An 18,120-nucleotide genomic window follows, 5' to 3' on the forward strand; every position below is an offset into this window, starting at 1 on the left:
TCAATATAGATATTTCTTTCCTATGGTAGTATGTATGTTTAAACATTTTAGCTTAATATTAAGTTTTAGCGAAAAATTGCCTATATAATGCGCCTGAATAGAGCTAGTGTAGAGAATTTCAAAAAACCCGTCTTTCGTAGATTAATTTTACGAAGGCTGTAATCAAAACTAAGAAACCAAATATTCACATAATATAGACAACAACATTGTCTGTACTCTACCATAGCCTTTTTTAAATATTTCAACCAGTTAATGAATAATTAATTAAGAAAGGACTTTTTAAAAAATGATATAGCGTCGGTAGTATATTAGGTATATCGAAAAAATACGGATGCTAGGGCACAGATAATTTTGTCATATTATATTATATTTATGAATTTCTTTCCTTAACTATGTATAAAGCCTGAGAAAAATTAATCCGCGTAAAACTCAACTCGATAGAATTTTTTTTTTTAATTGCTGTCATGAATGCTGTGATAGTCAAATATTGAATTGTAAATTGTAATTATTTTTATCATGGTTTAACAATGGTTAATACGTTCCTGCAAAACTACGACCTAAATATTTGCAGCGATAATCATTTTAATGTTTTACAACAAACAATTGACGATCTTGTTGAGTAATAGCTGGGTACATTGTTCGAAAGCTAAGAAAAAAGATTAATTGTAATAAATGTATCGAAGCTTTATAGGTCTATGGTTAAGAGTTTCATATCTTGTTACTATGTATATCTATGATTATATTATATTACCTATCAAGAATAGTTTTGATCACGGCCTTAGTAAAATGTATCCGATAAGAAGATCTTCTACGGTCGTGGTTTTGATCATAGCCATTTATTTTTTTATTCATATGGAAAAAAAATATAGACATATCATGGTATCAGGTATGATATGTTTTTGGCACAGATATATATATAATAAACTAGATTGCTAACTAGCGATAAGAATTGAAGCCCACGGTCCGCCATTCTAGTGGGATTTATGTGTGTTATCAATGCATATAATATATATCTGTATATATTATTATATCAATATTATATATATATCGTGTGATAAGGTTCTAATTCCCACCAAGGTGGCGGAAAGTGGCTGCTTATACTTCTCTATTGGTGGCATGTACGGTTAGCAATCTAGTATATTATATATATCTATGGTTTTTGGTTATGACTTGTTGATTTTGATTTTTTGTGGTTGGCCTTATCGGTCAGTCAGATATTAGTTTTCTTCCATGACTGATTCGCGTATTTATCAAAGTCGTTATCATTTGAATTTACGAAATTCCTGAACGTAAACAAAACTAGTAGGTAATAGGTATAAGTACGGCATGATTTAGCCATTGACTCGTTTCATTTAAATTTTAAGGTAATAGTCTCAGGTAAATTCATAATAAGTTTAATCGTTTAATTTATTTATTTATAATTTGATATAATTATTTAAATTTAACACTAAAATGAAAACAATTGAAATTATTAATCAAAACAGCATTTAAAGATAACAGGTATTTAACATATTATTAGTTGTATTAACTTGTTAATTATTAAGGTATATAAAATAATAATTTTATTAGCTACTACATGGAATTTACCTGTGTTAATTTCGTCTTCAAACTTTCTCCACCTTATATTTTCTGGATGCTCTTCATCCTTGAACATGAGCAATAGTAAGGCAAGTTCTGGTTCCGAATAATATAAACGATGTAATGAGCTAACCCCAATTGAGTCTAAACATCTGCGAAACTGATCTTCAGTAACAAATCCCTTGTTGTATGGATCAAATGGCTATAAATAAAAAAATTTGCTATTAACATGCATGACTCATTAACAATATTTTAAACAAATACTTTAAAAAATTGTCCGATATTAATTTGATTTTGAAGTACATGTTTTTGAACATTCCTCAAGACTGTTATGACATTATCTTTTTTGTTTGTCTTATGTTCCAATACTGGATGAAATACGTTTTTGTTAGTGTATTTTCTAGACTTACTTTCTGTTGATTTATTTTCTTGTGATTCCTAGGTCATATTAAATTGAACAATTTTTAAGTAATTGTGATTCTTATTTCTTAATATTAGAACACCTAAGATATTTCAAATCTGTACCTATACTCTTTATATAAATTTACACTACTCACTTTCAACTTGGATAGTTAGTAATTCCTGTATTTAATTAAACATTTTTTTTTTAATTTTAACATTGTAAAAAAAATAAAGCTTGTAATTGACATTATATTATATTTATTCATTAAATGACTAAAGTATAAAAATAGTATATTTCAGTTTCACTAGAGTTACCTGTGAAATTAAAAAACATACCTAATTATTAATAAACAATACAATAAAAATGTAATAAACATTACATATTTTTTTTTAGAAATGTTGCCTTACAAGATTAACCAGTTGTCTGACAGCATTGATGGTTATGAAAAGCTGGAACTTTTGGGTAAAGGTGGCTTTGCTTGTGTATATAGAGCACAATGTCGTCAAACTGGGCGTCAAGTTGCCATCAAAGAAATCGATGTATGGATGATGAAAAAACAGAATATGATTGACCGTGTTCGACAAGAAGTTAAAATACATAGTCAGCTTAAGCATCCGTCAATATTGGAGTTGTATACATTCTTTGAAGATTGCCAACATGTTTATTTGGTGTTAGAACTTTGTTATAATGGTGAATTACTTCAGTATTTAAAGCGAAACGGTAATAAATTATCAGAAATAGAAGCTAGATATTTAATAAGGCAAGTTGTTGAAGGTCTTCTGTACTTGCACAGACATAATATTGTACATAGGGATATGACGTTAACTAATTTGTTATTGACAAAAGACATGCGAATTAAAATTGCTGATTTTGGTCTTGCCACCCAGTTAAATTCCAGGGATGAAAAACATATGACAATGTGTGGTACTCCGAATTATATATCGCCAGAAGTTGCTACTCGAAGTTCTCACGGCTTGGAAACAGATTTATGGGGATTAGGATGTTTACTATACACGCTGTTGGTGGGTTATCCTCCGTTTGACACTGATGCTATAAAAAGTACATTGACAAAAGTTGTCATGAGTGATTTTACATTACCACATTATTTATCTAACAACGCTAAAGATTTAATCAATAGCCTATTGAGGAAAAATCCAAGAGACCGTATTGATTTACAAGGTGTGTTAAATCATGACTTTATGAAAGAGAAAATTCTCAACGATGGAACGTCTATATGGGTGCATCAATCACATTTTACTGAAGATAGCGGTTTTAACACACTCTCATTCAATAAAGACCGACTGTGTAATACATCCAACGGCTTAAGATCAAAGATCAATCCAAATTATAACCAAAATTATCAAACAAATTGTGGTAATTCAAACTTAAATATGGTACCAACGTGTCATAATTTCCATGTAAATTCGGATGTAAATAGGCATGAATGTTGTCAGACATCAAGTGTAATGCATAGTTTTCACAACCACAGTAAAAATAACCAACCTAACCGGTACCCCATTGTGTCGTCACAACATTCTGAAAGAAAACAGTTTTCTGTGTTTGATGATCAATTTTTGCAATCATTTAAAACACTTCCTGAAATGAGCTCTACTAATAAAATGGCTAGTTGTTTGACGACAGCACGCTTACAGAAACACAGACATAAAACTAAAAATAAAGTATTAAGTATTTTGGACAATGGTGAAATTTGTGTAGAGTTCATTAAAATCAAATCGAAATCGAAAGAGGAACGAGTTGTAGAAGTTATTCGTATATCGTCTGATGGCCAACACATGGTTATTTACAAACCAAATCGAGATAGAGGTGTTACACTTCAAGACACACCACCTCCTATACCTGAAAAAGGAGCCGATGAGGTGTACAGTTACGAATCGCTTCCTCAACATCACTGGAAAAAATATGCCTACGCAGCTCAGTTTGTTAATCTAATTGCTTCGAAAACTGCAAAAGTTGTATTATATAGTGATAAAGCAAAATGCTTACTAATGGAAGATGGTAAATCATTTGAAGCTCACTTTTACAATGGAACTTTAGTATCAAGTATTGGAAACGGTGCCATCAAGTTAGTAATCAACGGACAGTCAAAATCGTTTATTAGGCCTGAATGTTTAGATGAAACTGGAAAGATGATTTACATTCAATTCAAACAATATTATGAACACTGTTGTTTAGTTGAGAAAACATTAGCAGCCCTTGATACAAACTCTAATGGTATAGCAGTTTTTCCAGTTACATTAGGAAGAAGACCTAACATAAAGGAAAAATCATCCGATAATATATCTACAAATTGTAAGGTAAAAAATTCATTTTTAGTCAAATCTGGTGAAGTATGCATTACTTACGGTGACGGATCACAAGTCACGCTTGATACGACTACAGGCAAAGTGAAATGTGAAACAGTTCAGGGTGTTATAATGGTATATGACCAGAAAGACAGACATCTTTTGCCGGAATGGGCAAAAAGCTGTCTAAAAGAAATTCCACATCTACTAAAACCTAATGAAAGACCAACAGAAAATTGGAAGTGGCCAAATAGATGATAATGACTTATTATAACTTCATGTAAATAACTATTTATAATTTTATACTAAAAAAAATGTCATATTTTATTTAATGGACAAGTTATTTAATAGTCAGCTTTCTTCCATATTCTCATTTAGGTAATTGATTACCTAATCACAATAAAGTCTATATTAGACACTATAACTGTTGTGTTTATTTCTTTTATAATTTTATGTTAAAATATTAATTTATAAAAATATTTTTTTAATATATATGTATATATTTAACAACTTAATATATATATATATATATATATTTTTTTTTTTTAATTTAGTGAAACAACAGTATTATAGTTATTGTAGTAAAATTTATATTTTGTTATATATATATATATTAAGTAGTAGGTATTTATTTAAAAAATGTACACTTTATATTGATTATATTATGCAAAATTCTGTAAACAAAATACACATATGTATAATAAGTGTACTTGCATGTGAAAACCAAGTTTGTGGATTATTATTTTGTCTCTGAATCCAATTAATTTCTTCTAAAAATTGATTTTTGTTAATCATATAACTATACACCATACATTTTTTGATAATCAACTGTATTTCAAGTTGAGAAATATTTATCTTCAATGTGTAAATCATATCCATAAACTGTTTAGTTGTCATTAGACCAGTGTTTCCTGTCACCTTTGAAAAATTAAAGCTGATACATAATATTAAACATTATGACATGTTATAATTGTGTAATTTATTTTATATAGACACCTAAATTAATAGCATGCCCCAAATATTGTTTCTCATAATTTAAAGAAATCAAGAGATATAATTTATATTACAGTTATAACATATACAGGGTGATCCACTTATCGTGAACCACTCAATATCTCATAGGGTTTAATAAGAAATTAAAATTTTTTATTCCATATTGTTTTTATACTATTTGATCTCAAATTTTCAAAAAATTATTTGTTTTTACCCCCCTACCAACTTAGTTTTTTTGATAGCAACTTTCAAAACTTAAATGGTAACATATATATTTTATTAACTTTTCAAATTGAGAATAATGTATTAAACATTTTGACTTGTCGATAAATAGTTTCGGATAACTATTTTTGAAGTTTCAAGTTTAGGACAGGAGAAAAAATGGAGTGTAGTATTATTTTTATCTGCGCGCATTCCCCAACCGCACTTCTCCCATCCTAACTTTAAACTCTTATAACTTCAAAAATAGTTATCCGAAACTATTTATCGACCAGTCAAAATGTTTAATACATTATTCTCAATTAGAAAAGTTAATAAAATATATACGTTACCATTTAAGTTTTAAAAGTTGCTATCAAAAAAACTAAGTTGTGAGGGGGGTAAAAACAAAAAAAAATGTGAAAAATTGAGATCACATTATATAAAAAAAATATGAAAACAAAAATTTTAATTTCTTATTAAACCCTATGAGATATTGAGTGGTTCACGATAAGTGGATCACCTGTACAACAATTTACTACAAATGTATTAATACGTATCATAATAAACCAAGTCTTTTACCTGTTCGTAATCGTCAAAATAAGGTTCTAATTCAATACTTCGTAGTTTTAAATCGTTAGCAATCTTTTTCATTGCTATTAATCGAGGTATATCTTTTTCGGTGTATTTTGATGTTTCATTGTTTCTATTGTCGCTCTGTGACTCTAAATTATAGTTAGACAATTAAAACATATAGTTAAACATTACAATTTTTTATTAAAATAAATAATAGTAATATATTGTAAATACGTTTATATTTATCTGTATGAACACAGTTAAATACTGTAAAAAAAAACCGTCGCTTAACATTGGTTGTTAAGTGTCGTCAAAGTATTAATATTCTATACGACCACTACAGACAAAAAAAACACTGTTAATAACTGACCAATAATCATGATTCATGAAGGAAACTAGAAAAAACTTTCCAAACGCTGTCTTAAAGTAATCAAAAAATTAATTAATTAGTCATAACCCACAAAAACTCTTAATCACTGTACTAATAAATTTAATCTTTTAATAATTTATTAGCTTTTTACAAAAACTGCCTACACCAAACCCCTTTATAAATTGAAAAGTACAGTCGGTGCGGTAAATTTATTAAAGGGGCAAAACGTTAGGTAATCAAATAAACATTAGCTACATTGAAACTCGTTTTTGACAATTTTTAGCTGTACGCGATCTGTATTATTATCTTTTTTTTTTATACAAGAATATAATTATAAAATATTTTTAGTTAAGTAGCCTATTCAAAATGTTTAAAATGAAAAATCGCTTATGTTATGCTTTTCATATTTTTGTGTCATCTTCTCAAGATATAGTCTATAATTACCTACTGTTGATTTCATTTAAAAAACAATTTACAAATGCAATTATTATAGTTTGAAAAAGGTGAACCTTCATTTGGACCGGATTCGTGGACCATTTGACAAAATTCTCCGTATCGCACGTGATCTTGTGATTCACAAAAACGTAAAACCAATAATTGGATTTCTTCATAATTTAAATCGATTGTAGTTTTCAAAGGTCCCGATAGTACATTTTCGAACTGAGATTCTAACAACATTATATTAATATTGTTATAAAAATAAAATTGTGATTTTATTACGTCTATTTAATTTAAACCAGTAGTACAAACAAAATAATATACTTGATATAAAACCGGTGTTCTTTGGATCATATATTAAATAATATTCCCAAAAATTAAATTTTATTCGATTTACAACATTTCGAATTTTAGAGCAAATCTTCCATAGGTCCCGCTGAGTCTTGGCCGTGTGCTGAAAGTGAAAATTATTACCTACTCATTTTCAATACTTTGTAAAGGTGTTAATAGTATTTACGTGTAGAAATAATAAAATACATTTTAAGTCAATAATAGTTAATACGTTTATATTTTAGGTATTCATGTAGGTTTAATTACCTGCATTTTCTCTAATTTATGAGATATATTTCCTCCGTTCTTATTTTATAGTGTTGTTGTTTACTGTAACTATGTCTATAGGCACAACTAAATAGATAAACTTGTTACATGTAGTTGTTCAGTTTAAACATATGTTTTATTCCATTAGCTAAATTTAATATTTTTAAATATAGTAATTTTTTGTACAATAGTTGTTAGGCTTATTAATTGTTTGACGTCTCCGTTTCTTGCCATCGTCCTTAGTGCGGACCTTTTCATTCATTTTCGTTTTTAGTAAAACGTAAGCATATGAGCTGAAATAAATGAGATTATGAAATTCGTCAGAACTCACCAGTTCTAACATTTTAGGTCTAGGAAAATGTCAGTTTTAAAAATAAATAAAATTAATATTACGTTTATTTTAAAAATTCTTGAACTTATATTGCATATATCTAAATCTTTGGCATTATAAATAAATTATTTATCGAATTTATAACTCTATAATGTGAGCTCCCTCGTAGTTGATATCAGAATATCACCTAATAATATCTGACAGACCATTTATTTTGTCCATAAATCTTGTAATATTTTTTAAAAATCTTTTTATCCATATTAGAAATTGTTTTTAGGAATTTTTGAAGTATTCTAGTCACATTGTAAGTGACACAAAGCAGTTATTCGCAATTTTAAAACTTATTAAGTTATTTTTATACATATTATAAAGTGAGTGTAATGTGATTATAATTACTACAAAACAGTATACTATTTCAAAGCATAATATACTATAAATGAAATATATAACATGTCATGTGACTATTGACTAAAACTCATTGTGATATACAATAGTCAATTAATAGATGTACAATATAATACATTATAACTTGATAGTGTAGACGCTCGTCGCTAACCCATAGACCTTTTACTAACTACTAAGGTTTATTAGCGCCGAGCGCGGCATTAGCTTACCGGTTTACGGCATAGCATAATCACAATATATATATATTATATTCAAATCAATAATCATAAAACATCGGCGTTTGTCAGTGACTACAGAGGTCGCTGGATGATGACTACTAAAATATCAAATAAAATAAAAAATAATAACAAAAAATAAGGAATCCTGCAAACAAACTTATGAATACTCTTCACAGTTCACTTATTTATTACCCGTCTCTTTAATCTTTATTATCAATTTTTATTAATATGCATTTGAGTCTTGCTCATAGACCTATAAAGAATCTTTATAGGTCTATGGTCTTGCTCCTTTAATTCGTGATCAAACATTATTAAGTTGTCACTACTTGCGCGCAAGGGATTAATTTGATATGGTCACACTGTTAGTGTTTAGCGTTACCCCGCTCTCCACTACCAGTGTACACAGTTGGCGGTAGCCATTTTCCAAACTCTCACCGTTCTACACCTCTGGTCCTGGTCCACGGTTTCTCCAGCTTTTGCTAGCGTTTTGAAACCTCCATTTATCCACTCACCTTGCACATTTTGTTTTATTTACAATTTTATTAACTCTGTTAGTGGTTAAATAATCGAATCTAGTCTTTCTTACGGTATTCTACGCATCACACGAAGTACGCAACAATGTCTGACGATCAGCAAAAAGAACAACAAACCAACGGAACCAACGACAATAATGGCGTCGAACAAACAAACAGCCAAGATGAAGTCAAAGAAGATGACAGGTAACTTACAAATTTGTTAAGACCTGCTAAAATTATTTATCTTTTAACAATATGTTTAATCGGTATATAACTATAATATCAACGTATGAAATTTTTACTAATGACGCAGGGTTGTTTTGTTAATCATACAAATCGCAATATATTTACATACTTTTTCTTGGGTAGCATTAATTAATTGGATATTCGAAAACTTCAACGAAATTATTCTATTACGATTAATAATGTTTATAGTTTGAACTTGAAAATAGTACTTCATGACTTCATTCGCTTATCTTAGGTAGCTCAGTACTTAATTCAGTTAGTATCTGTTCGTTAAATTGTATTAAGGTTGCAAACGTATTTAAATGTGATTTGTATTCAAATAATTAATATAAATTACTTCATACTACAACCAAACTATAAACATTAATAATTGTTAAATAATAATGATGTGGTACATAACATCTAAATAATATTTTTATTATAGTAGACAATGCAATGAATGGTTTTAGTTTACCATTATAGGTAAGATAAAGTTCAATGACCTGAAGGAAAATTTAATATAACCAATTTTTTTATCAATTACTCTTGTGTTGTCTTTACTAAATTAACAGTAATTAATGGGTAATAATTTAATACATTGTACAGTTAGTACAAATTAAATGATTCTGTAATCATTTAATTTGCTAGGTATAATTTACAATTTATATAAATGTAATAGAATGTTATAGAATTACTTAATGCTACATACTATAAATCAATCTTTCTCAAGACTAAAAAATATGAGTAATTTGAATAAATACGGGTTTTCACATTTTAATTTTTTTAAGGGGATTCGATACTGACCATTTTTAAGGAGTTTTGTATAGGCAATATTTAAGAAAAAAGTAGCTTTAATAAATTTCAACCATGTCAATTAATTGGCAGACAGGGCGGACTCCGGGGGGAACGCTAATCACACTGGGTGCCGCGCGGAGATGCGCAGAACAGCCAATTTTTGACGGGTCGCGGCATGCTCTCTCTGCGAACAGGATATAGTAATTTTTGTCCATCGCAGAGGTCGAACCAGTGATCCAATTAGTAATCTGAAAACAGATTTGAATTCATTATGAAGTTTACTTGGGATCCTACAAGGTACTTTTTTTGATATCTTTTTCATACTATGAATAAGAAACGTTTGAACATTTTATAAAAAATTTAAATTCAAATTTGTAAAGTGTTAAAATTTAAAATTGAAAAAAGTGCTTTGTAGGATCTCAAGTAAACTTCATGAAAAATTAAAATCGGTTTTCAAATTATCGGATTACTGGTTTAGCTTGTGCAATAGACAAAACATGATGTGTTTTGAATGAAAAAAACGGCCGGTATCGAATCCCCTAAAGGTATAGGTTTCTAAGTAAAAAAAGTAATATTTGAATTGTAATTTAACATTTATTTTTCTAGATTAAATGGGATATCTCATATTTTATGTTACCTTTATTAATCATAAATTATTTTATATATTCAATTTAGTTGCAGCTAATCTAAAAAAATATTGCATGTTTAAGTTTAAAGCTGTATTTAACTAGTAACTCTTTTATGGTTAATATGATTATTAGATGTAAATTGATTTAGTACAAAGTATTATTGTATATATTTATAGTTTTTTAGGGATTTATTTTTGGAAATGTTGGTTTATTTTTTTTAAAATTAATAACATTATTTTTCAATTTAATAAATAATAAATTATGAGAAGGATAATTTGTTTAAATGTCTTTTCAGGATGTTTAAAATGTTTTGATACATTTATATTTCTGTGTGTAATATTATAATTACTATTAAACACCATTTTTTGAGGGTTTGTTTTTTCTAAATGTAATATTTTGTAGTAGGTGTGTTCAATGCTTTCAAATGTTTTAACAAATTTATAAATTATACGTTTTTGTAAAAAAAGAACTTTAAGTGGATATTTTTAGGCTCCAGACAGTAGTGGGTAGATATACTAAAATAAAAATATTATATAATACGATCCCTGTTTATTGATTCCTAAAGAATTATCTAATAAATAATATGTAAGTATACACCTGTTTCTATTTTGGTCATAAAGAGACGCTTTTTAAATAGAGCATCTTAACTTTAATCTCCATTGATCCTTTAAAAAAAATATTGCTTTAATTTATGTTAATAAGTACAATTACCTTAATATGTACCTTATATACTACTCATTAATTGAATTCAGTACTTATCATGTAACTTACAATTAGTAAAATCAATTTGTACCTTTTTGTTTTTTTTTTTATAAATTATATATACATATTTATGTATTTAAATAATAACTATAATGTGTTGTATTGGTAAATTTGTAAACTTAACGAAGATGTACCATTTGACTTGTCTACTTCTCAAGGGTTTCAAATTGTGTTTTCAATGGGAATTCTGAAGATACTTAACTTTGGATGAAAAAATTCCTTTAACTATTAAGCAATTTGTACATGCAGTCAATTCATGTAAATAATTTTTCATGATATCTGCGTCTCTTCAGGACCACCGTGTAGGCCTATTTATCGATTACCATTCAACCTGGTGTATAACTATTGCGCAGGTGACGATTATGTCATTTCATTGAAGAATGAAATAATGGATTCATTGTACAACAGGTATACATTTGACAATAGCTGAATGTCATTAGTGCAGAAAGTTGAAGCAGACTACAAAACACGTCACCTACCAAATGGTAGGAATCATTAAGTATTTAACAATATATAATTGGAGAATGAACTGTTTATAAAAATAAATAATTCTACATAATTTAAAATAAATAATATTTATTAAGTTTCAGTAAAAAATTCTGATTCGTCTTTAAAACCATAAGGATGTCGTGAAAAATATTTATGCATTTCATTATGTTTACAGTTGTACAGTCGCTAAAAAATAAACACATGATACATTGCAGATTTGGCCTAATGTTCTAGTATGAACAGGACTTAATAGCCTATTTGTACATAATTTAAATTACTATAATTTTGTTTTTAATTCATAATGTAACATTTATTACATTTTTGTACTTAAATATTTTTGTAAAATCACATTTATTTATAATTATTTTTTATACTTTTTTTTCAAACTTTCTGTAGTGAAAATTTCCTCATTCTCCTAAAATATATATTTATAAATTACATATATATTACCTTTGTTTGACTAAATTAAAACGAACGAACAATGCATGGTTATTGAAAATTGACTTAATAAGTATTGAAGTAAAAAATTCAATTTGTGCTATTATACATAGTAAATTATAATGTTACAAAAATATTAGTAGGTATATTATGTTTATTATTATTTTAACGTGTTTGTAAAATTATATTTGAAAAATATAGTTTAACGAGCATATTTTGGATTTTTTACTTCATAGTTGTTATGGCCTTACTATTAGCTGCATTTTTTTATAGTATAAAAAAACTATGATAAAAAAATATAAAAATATATTTAATATACGTTTTAATGTTACCAATTTTTTAAATGCCTGCTTCAGATTGAAACTTAAAATATGCATAATAATTTATTAAGAAATAAATTTGCTAAATTATTATCAAAAAATTCAAAATTGCAGCTATTAGATTTACACATTTAGTTAATTCGTTGGAACTTTCAATTGTATTTTATTCTTAAGTTTACTAATAAAAATAAATATAATTGAAAGTTCATTAATTTAAAGAAGGAAAAAAATCCTAAATTCCATCACTTCTTAGTTTTTCCTTCCAACTATAAATGATTTTTATTTGATTATTCAAGTTGATTAATTACTATTACTTTTAAACTTAAAATTATATTGTTTTAGATTTAATGTGTATTTTTTTTTATTTATACAAATTTATGGGAAATAAAGTTTTAATTATTTTTAAGGTTGAATGTAGTGTTATTTTAAATAAAAATTAAAAACAACAGTTTTATAAAAAAAATTAATTGTTAATATAGAAATTTTATTACATTAATTACTTATTGGGTTATATATATATATATACTATTTTATTTTGTGTGGGAACTCTGAACATTTTTTTATGTGCAGACTTTTTTATTGGTCCAATTTCCTCGTCTTTATTACTTCCATTTTTTTTTTTAATTTTTTTTTATTCATGCATACTATTTATAGTTAATCTCAAAAATAATTTAATCAATATCTTTTAATTTTTAAAAAAAAACTTTTTTTTAGGAAATTATTTGTTGGTGGTTTGAGCTGGGAAACAACAGAAAGTAAGAATTATCATGTTATTGGTTTTTTATTATATTTTTTTTTATTTAAATTTTACTTGAATTGTTTCCAGAGGAATTAAAAGAACATTTCATTCAATATGGAGAAATTACAAACATTAGCTTGAAAACAGATCCTGCGACTGGTCGTTCCAGAGGATTTGCTTTTATTATCTTTAAAAGTGTCGATGCCTTAAATAATGTAAACTACATTTTATAATAATTATTATTTTATATGTTTATATTTATTTTAAAAAAATGTCTTTCTCTTAATTTAGGCATTTGCAGCGGGAGATCACGTAATTAATGGCAAAAAGATTGATCCTAAAAAAGCTAAGGCCAAACAAGAAAAAGTGTTTGTCGGAGGATTGCCTTCTGATGTTACCAATGATGAGATCAAAGAGTTTTTCGGAAAGTGGGGTGTTATTGTTAACTTAGAAGTTCCCTTTGACAAAATGAAAAATCAGCGTAAAGGCTATTGTTTTATCACTTACGAATCTAGTGACAAAGTTCAAGATCTATTCAAGACTGCAAAACAAACAATTAAAGGCAAAGAAGTATGTAGGAGTTTTATAACTTGTCTGGTTGTACAAACATTAAAACAAATTATTGTTATTGTCATAAAAATGTGTTAAATTTAGGTTGATGTGAAAAAAGCTGCGCCGAAACCAGCAAACCCTTATGCTAATCCCAAAACAATGAGGGGTCGAGGTGCTGCTCGTGGAGGTAAATAATATGATTAAGTGGTAGTTTCAAAAATAATTTTAAGCAAATAACTAACCTAACACCCTGAAAATTAAATAAATAGATATGGTAGAAAATATTAAGATAAATGAGACTAATAGATAGATATTAATATATTATGATTATGCTGAAACAAAATATCAATATTATTTCACTAGAAAGTTACCATTTAAAAATATTAGTATGACTAATGAAAACTTTATATGATAAATTAATTAAAAATTTAAAAAAATAACAAGACATTTTATTTAATTTTTTCTTAAAATAAATTTTTTTTTTAAATTTTTTGTTTCAGCATATGGGCCGTATGCTGCACCATATGGAGGTAAGGCATAAGTTTTGCTTCTTTAACATTTAATTCTCTAATTAATATAAAATATTATTTAATTTGAGAGTAATATAAATATGAAATAAATCGTTTTTTAAAGTTAAATTTTAAATTATTGAAACATAAATCTTGAATTTCCATGTCATTGAGTTAGAAGTTATTAAACATATAAATACATACCACATACTTTCATAGTATTGTGATATTATTTAGACAATAATAATAAAAAAAAACGTTTTTTTTTAAATTGAATCAATTTATTAGATATAGTTGGTTCTGTTTTACTAAATAAATACTTTTTCATTTTTTTAGTCAGTTCTTTAAATATAATTTTTTTTATGTTTATTTTTAGTTTCAATTTTTATTTAGTACCTTAAAATGGTTCATTATCACTAAAAGAATTCTATTGAAATGTACTATTAATCATTACTGCACAATATGATGAGTACTTTTTAGTCAGTTCTGCTACTGATAGAATTTGATGAAAACTATTATTCTGATATTTTTTTAAAGAAAAATAAGAACTAATTTCAGACAATTACGTCGTTTTTTATTACTAGTCTTTTTTTTTAGTCAGTTTTGCAGCTGATTACATTTAAAAAACAATCATTATGTCTGAATGTAATTTATTAAGCTAAAGTAATATTATTATATATCTGTCATAACTGCAAATTATGATGAGTACTTTTTAGTCAGTTCTGCTACTGAGAAAATTTGATGAAATTGTTATTCTGACATTTATTTTAAGTAAAATAATAACTTATTTCTGTTAAGTATATTTTTATGACTAATCTTTTGTAGTATATTCTACTACTAATTACATTTGACAAACTTATTATGGCAGTATGGGATTAATTAAAGCAAGGACATTTTTTCCCTGATATAACTGCATAATTGCATAATATGATGAGTACTTTTTAGTCAGTTCTGCTACTGATAGAATTTGATGAAAATATTATTCTGATATTTTTTTAAAGAAAAATAAGAACTAATTTCAGACAATTACGTCGTTTTTTATTACTAGTCTTTTTTTTTAGTCTGTTTTGCTGCTGATTACATTAAAAAAACAATCATTGTGTCTGAATGTAATTTATTAAGCTAAAGAAATATTATTATATATCTGTCATAACTGCAAAATATGATGAGTACTTTTTAGTCAGTTCTGCTACTGAGAAAATTTGATGAAATTGTTATTCTGATATTTATTTTAAGTAAAATAATATCTTATTTCTGTTTATTAAGTACGTTTTTATGACTAATCTTTTGTAGTATATTCTACTAATTACATTTGACAAACTTATTATGGCTGTATGGGATTAATTAAAGCAAGGACATTTTTTTCCCTGCCATAACTGCATAATTGCATAATATGATGAGTACTTTTTAGTCAGTTCTGCTACTGATAGAATTTGATGAAAGCTATTATTCTGATATTTATTTAAAGAAAAATAAGAACTAATTTCAGACAATTACGTCGTTTTTTATTACTAGTCTTTTTTTTAGTCTGTTTTGCTGCTGATTACATTAAAAAAACAATCATTGTGTCTGAATGTAATTTATTAAGCTAAAGAAATATTATTATATATCTGTCATAACTGCAAAATATGATGAGTACTTTTTAGTCAGTTCTGCTACTGAGAAAATTTGATGAAATTGTTATTCTGATATTTATTTTAAGTAAAATAATAACTTATTTCTGTTTATTAAGTACGTTTTTATGACTAATCTTTTGTAGTATATTCAACTAATTACATTTGACAAACTTATTATGGCTGTATGGGATTAATTAAAGCCAGGACATTTTTTTCCCTGCCATAACTGCATAATTGCATAATATGATGAGTACTTTTTAGTCAGTTCTGCTACTGATAGAATTGGATGAAAACTATTATTCTGATATTTTTTTAAAGAAAATTAAGAACTAATTTTTCTTTATTTTATAATTATAAGAACTTGTTGTTTATATGTCACATCTAAGATAAGTACTTTATAGTCAGTTTTGCTACTAATTGTACTCGATGAAAATTATTTCTCTGAGTTACTTGATCATATTTTTTACTGTAAAATGCAATTTTGGGTTAGGCAGTATACCCTGTCTAACCCAAAATGTTTTTTCTTTACTTTCAGAAAATCATTTGTTTATTATTTATAAACAATGTTTAAAGTAAAATTTCTATCAATTTAAAGCCATTTACACTTTCAAATATTGTTTTAATCCTAGTTCATCTTGATTTTCCCTGGTTTAAACTAAGAGTAATTAGGAATTTTATTAATTTACAAATAAAACTTAATACATTAAATTAATAAAAAAAAAAATTATATCTCAACTATTGCTTACAGCTTACCCTCCTCAAGGCTATGATTACTACGGAGGTGCTGCATACCCGGGATATGAAGCTGACTACTATGGAAGTTATGGCTATGCGGGTTATGGTAAGATAGTACTATTATTATTATTGAAAGGGTGTTGATGGTTTTTTTTTTTAATTAGATTACGGTTATGGTTATGAAGCACCTCCAGCTCCAGTTTCTGCTGCCAGAGGACGAGGTAATTATTATAAATAATATTAAAATATGAACTACAAAGGTCTTTTCCAGACTGCTCATAATTATTTATTACAAATTTTTAATTTAAGCTGCATTTAATGGTGCCGGAAAAGCAAGAGGTACTTCCCGAGGATCAGGAGCCAGACATGCTCCATATTAATCAATTACACAAACCTTTCCCATCTTATTTGATATATGTTTTTTTGTATGTGTGCGTGTGTTTATATGTATTTACACTTTTAGGTGACTTAGTCTTATTTTTTTTTACAAACAAATTCTTTTTCTGACAATAATGACTTGTTAATTTAATAGACCATCCTTTTCTCCAGTCCTATTATTATTTTGTATGTTTTAAACATAAAACAATTCAATGTACAAACAATAAATTATATATTTAATCATAGCACTAACAATATAACAAAAAATACTTGTAATGTACGTACATTTTTTACTCTACTATAGATTAGTTAGTATTTATATTTTTTCCTAATAAATAAATATACATAATAATATACTAATATATATATATTATATATAAATGTATATTAATATATATACACACAACTTAATATATTATTTTAAAAGCTTTCATGCTCTACATACATTTTAGTAGTGTTCGATTGTTTGTTTTTTATCCTACATAATGATTACGTATTGATAATTAAATTGCATATGTATATTTATATATGGTTTAGGGCCATTGCAATACCTTAAAATTATCCAATAGTTAACAGATTAGGTTCAGAATATTAATTATGTATTTCATGGTAAATTGAATAATAAGAATTAAATTTAATAGTTTGCTTTGTATTAAGTTGAATTGTTGTATATACTGTTCTCAATACAACTAATGATATTATTTGTCTTTTCTTTACAAGTAATTTAGGAAATTGTATAGGTAATGAATTATTTTTAATTTATACTTGATATTATTTAATTATATGACTTGCTAAGTATAAGAAATGTTTTTCTTTGTTTTACCTTTATTAAGTAGCTTACTGCTATCGTAAAATTGTATACAAACTAAAAGAAATTTAATTTATATGTATATATATTGTTTCACAATTTAAAATATAATAATACATAATTTATATTTTGATTTGTTAAACAAAAAAGTTTTGAAAGGATACTGTATGTAGCGAACTAAAGTGTATGATTGCTCTTTG

General features: G+C 26.6%; 3 protein-coding genes and 4 non-coding genes across 10 annotated transcripts; 6 read left to right on the forward strand and 1 right to left on the reverse strand.

Moving 5' to 3' along the window:
- The first annotated feature begins 1,238 nt into the window (after nt 1-1,238).
- On the forward strand, nt 1,239-4,676 carry LOC126838192 (serine/threonine-protein kinase PLK4). Of its 3 annotated transcripts, none has more exons than XM_050572387.1 (2): nt 1,239-1,364; nt 2,375-4,676. In XM_050572387.1, the coding sequence occupies exon 2, from the start codon at nt 2,377-2,379 to the stop codon at nt 4,540-4,542; it is 2,166 nt and encodes a 721-aa protein (XP_050428344.1). In that variant the 5' UTR covers nt 1,239-1,364; nt 2,375-2,376; the 3' UTR covers nt 4,543-4,676. The 3 variants fall into 3 exon arrangements, with proteins under 3 accessions (XP_050428344.1, XP_050428343.1, XP_050428342.1); XM_050572386.1 differs by having other exon boundaries at nt 1,308-1,377; XM_050572385.1 differs by lacking the exon at nt 1,239-1,364 and adding an exon at nt 1,377-1,500.
- On the reverse strand, nt 1,490-7,946 carry LOC126838198 (uncharacterized). The gene is made up of 7 exons (XM_050572396.1): nt 7,850-7,946; nt 7,457-7,749; nt 7,184-7,313; nt 6,931-7,089; nt 6,058-6,200; nt 1,843-2,016; nt 1,490-1,780 (listed from the first exon to the last, which is right to left on the reverse strand). Exons 2-7 carry the CDS (start codon nt 7,460-7,462, stop codon nt 1,505-1,507), a joined length of 888 nt encoding a protein of 295 aa, XP_050428353.1. The 5' UTR covers nt 7,463-7,749; nt 7,850-7,946; the 3' UTR covers nt 1,490-1,504.
- An 872-nt stretch (nt 7,947-8,818) lies between these two features.
- On the forward strand, nt 8,819-17,412 carry LOC126838199 (RNA-binding protein squid-like). 2 transcript variants are annotated; one of them, XM_050572398.1, is made up of 9 exons: nt 8,819-9,129; nt 13,298-13,338; nt 13,410-13,537; nt 13,614-13,892; nt 13,977-14,061; nt 14,375-14,404; nt 16,748-16,840; nt 16,899-16,955; nt 17,044-17,412. In XM_050572398.1, exons 1-9 carry the CDS (start codon nt 9,029-9,031, stop codon nt 17,112-17,114), a joined length of 885 nt encoding a protein of 294 aa, XP_050428355.1. In that variant the 5' UTR covers nt 8,819-9,028; the 3' UTR covers nt 17,115-17,412. The 2 variants fall into 2 exon arrangements, with proteins under 2 accessions (XP_050428355.1, XP_050428356.1); XM_050572399.1 differs by lacking the exon at nt 14,375-14,404 and having other exon boundaries at nt 17,044-17,411.
- On the forward strand, nt 14,841-14,910 carry LOC126839452 (small nucleolar RNA snR61/Z1/Z11). The gene has a single exon (XR_007685877.1). It is a non-coding gene; the product is annotated as a small nucleolar RNA snR61/Z1/Z11 (small nucleolar RNA).
- On the forward strand, nt 15,306-15,374 carry LOC126839453 (small nucleolar RNA snR61/Z1/Z11). The gene has a single exon (XR_007685878.1). It is a non-coding gene; the product is annotated as a small nucleolar RNA snR61/Z1/Z11 (small nucleolar RNA).
- Nucleotides 15,772-15,841, forward strand: LOC126839451 (small nucleolar RNA snR61/Z1/Z11). The gene has a single exon (XR_007685876.1). It is a non-coding gene; the product is annotated as a small nucleolar RNA snR61/Z1/Z11 (small nucleolar RNA).
- Nucleotides 16,238-16,307, forward strand: LOC126839448 (small nucleolar RNA snR61/Z1/Z11). The gene has a single exon (XR_007685875.1). It is a non-coding gene; the product is annotated as a small nucleolar RNA snR61/Z1/Z11 (small nucleolar RNA).
- Nucleotides 17,413-18,120: the final 708 nt, after the last annotated feature.

This window comes from Adelges cooleyi, unplaced genomic scaffold (genome assembly GCF_023614345.1).
Source record: "Adelges cooleyi isolate 19-005CV unplaced genomic scaffold, UGA_ACOO_1.1 ACOO_flye_CR_arks_rails_tigmint_CR_PRNA_30, whole genome shotgun sequence".
NCBI classification, from domain to species: domain Eukaryota; kingdom Metazoa; phylum Arthropoda; class Insecta; order Hemiptera; family Adelgidae; genus Adelges; species Adelges cooleyi.

Coding starts and splice junctions, on each gene's coding strand:
- LOC126838192 (XM_050572387.1), top strand. CDS start 2,377: ATGTTGCCTTACAAGATTAACCAGTTGTCTGACAGCATTGATGGTTAT.
- LOC126838199 (XM_050572398.1), top strand. CDS start 9,029: ATGTCTGACGATCAGCAAAAAGAACAACAAACCAACGGAACCAACGAC. Junction 13,893..13,976: donor AAACAATTAAAGGCAAAGAA/GTATGTAGGAGT, acceptor TGTTAAATTTAG/GTTGATGTGAAAAAAGCTGC. Junction 16,841..16,898: donor TTATGGCTATGCGGGTTATG/GTAAGATAGTAC, acceptor TTTTTTAATTAG/ATTACGGTTATGGTTATGAA.
- LOC126838198 (XM_050572396.1), bottom strand. Junction 7,090..7,183: donor GAACACCGGTTTTATATCAA/GTATATTATTTT, acceptor TAATGTTGTTAG/AATCTCAGTTCGAAAATGTA. Junction 1,781..1,842: donor ATATCGGACAATTTTTTAAA/GTATTTGTTTAA, acceptor TTTTATTTATAG/CCATTTGATCCATACAACAA.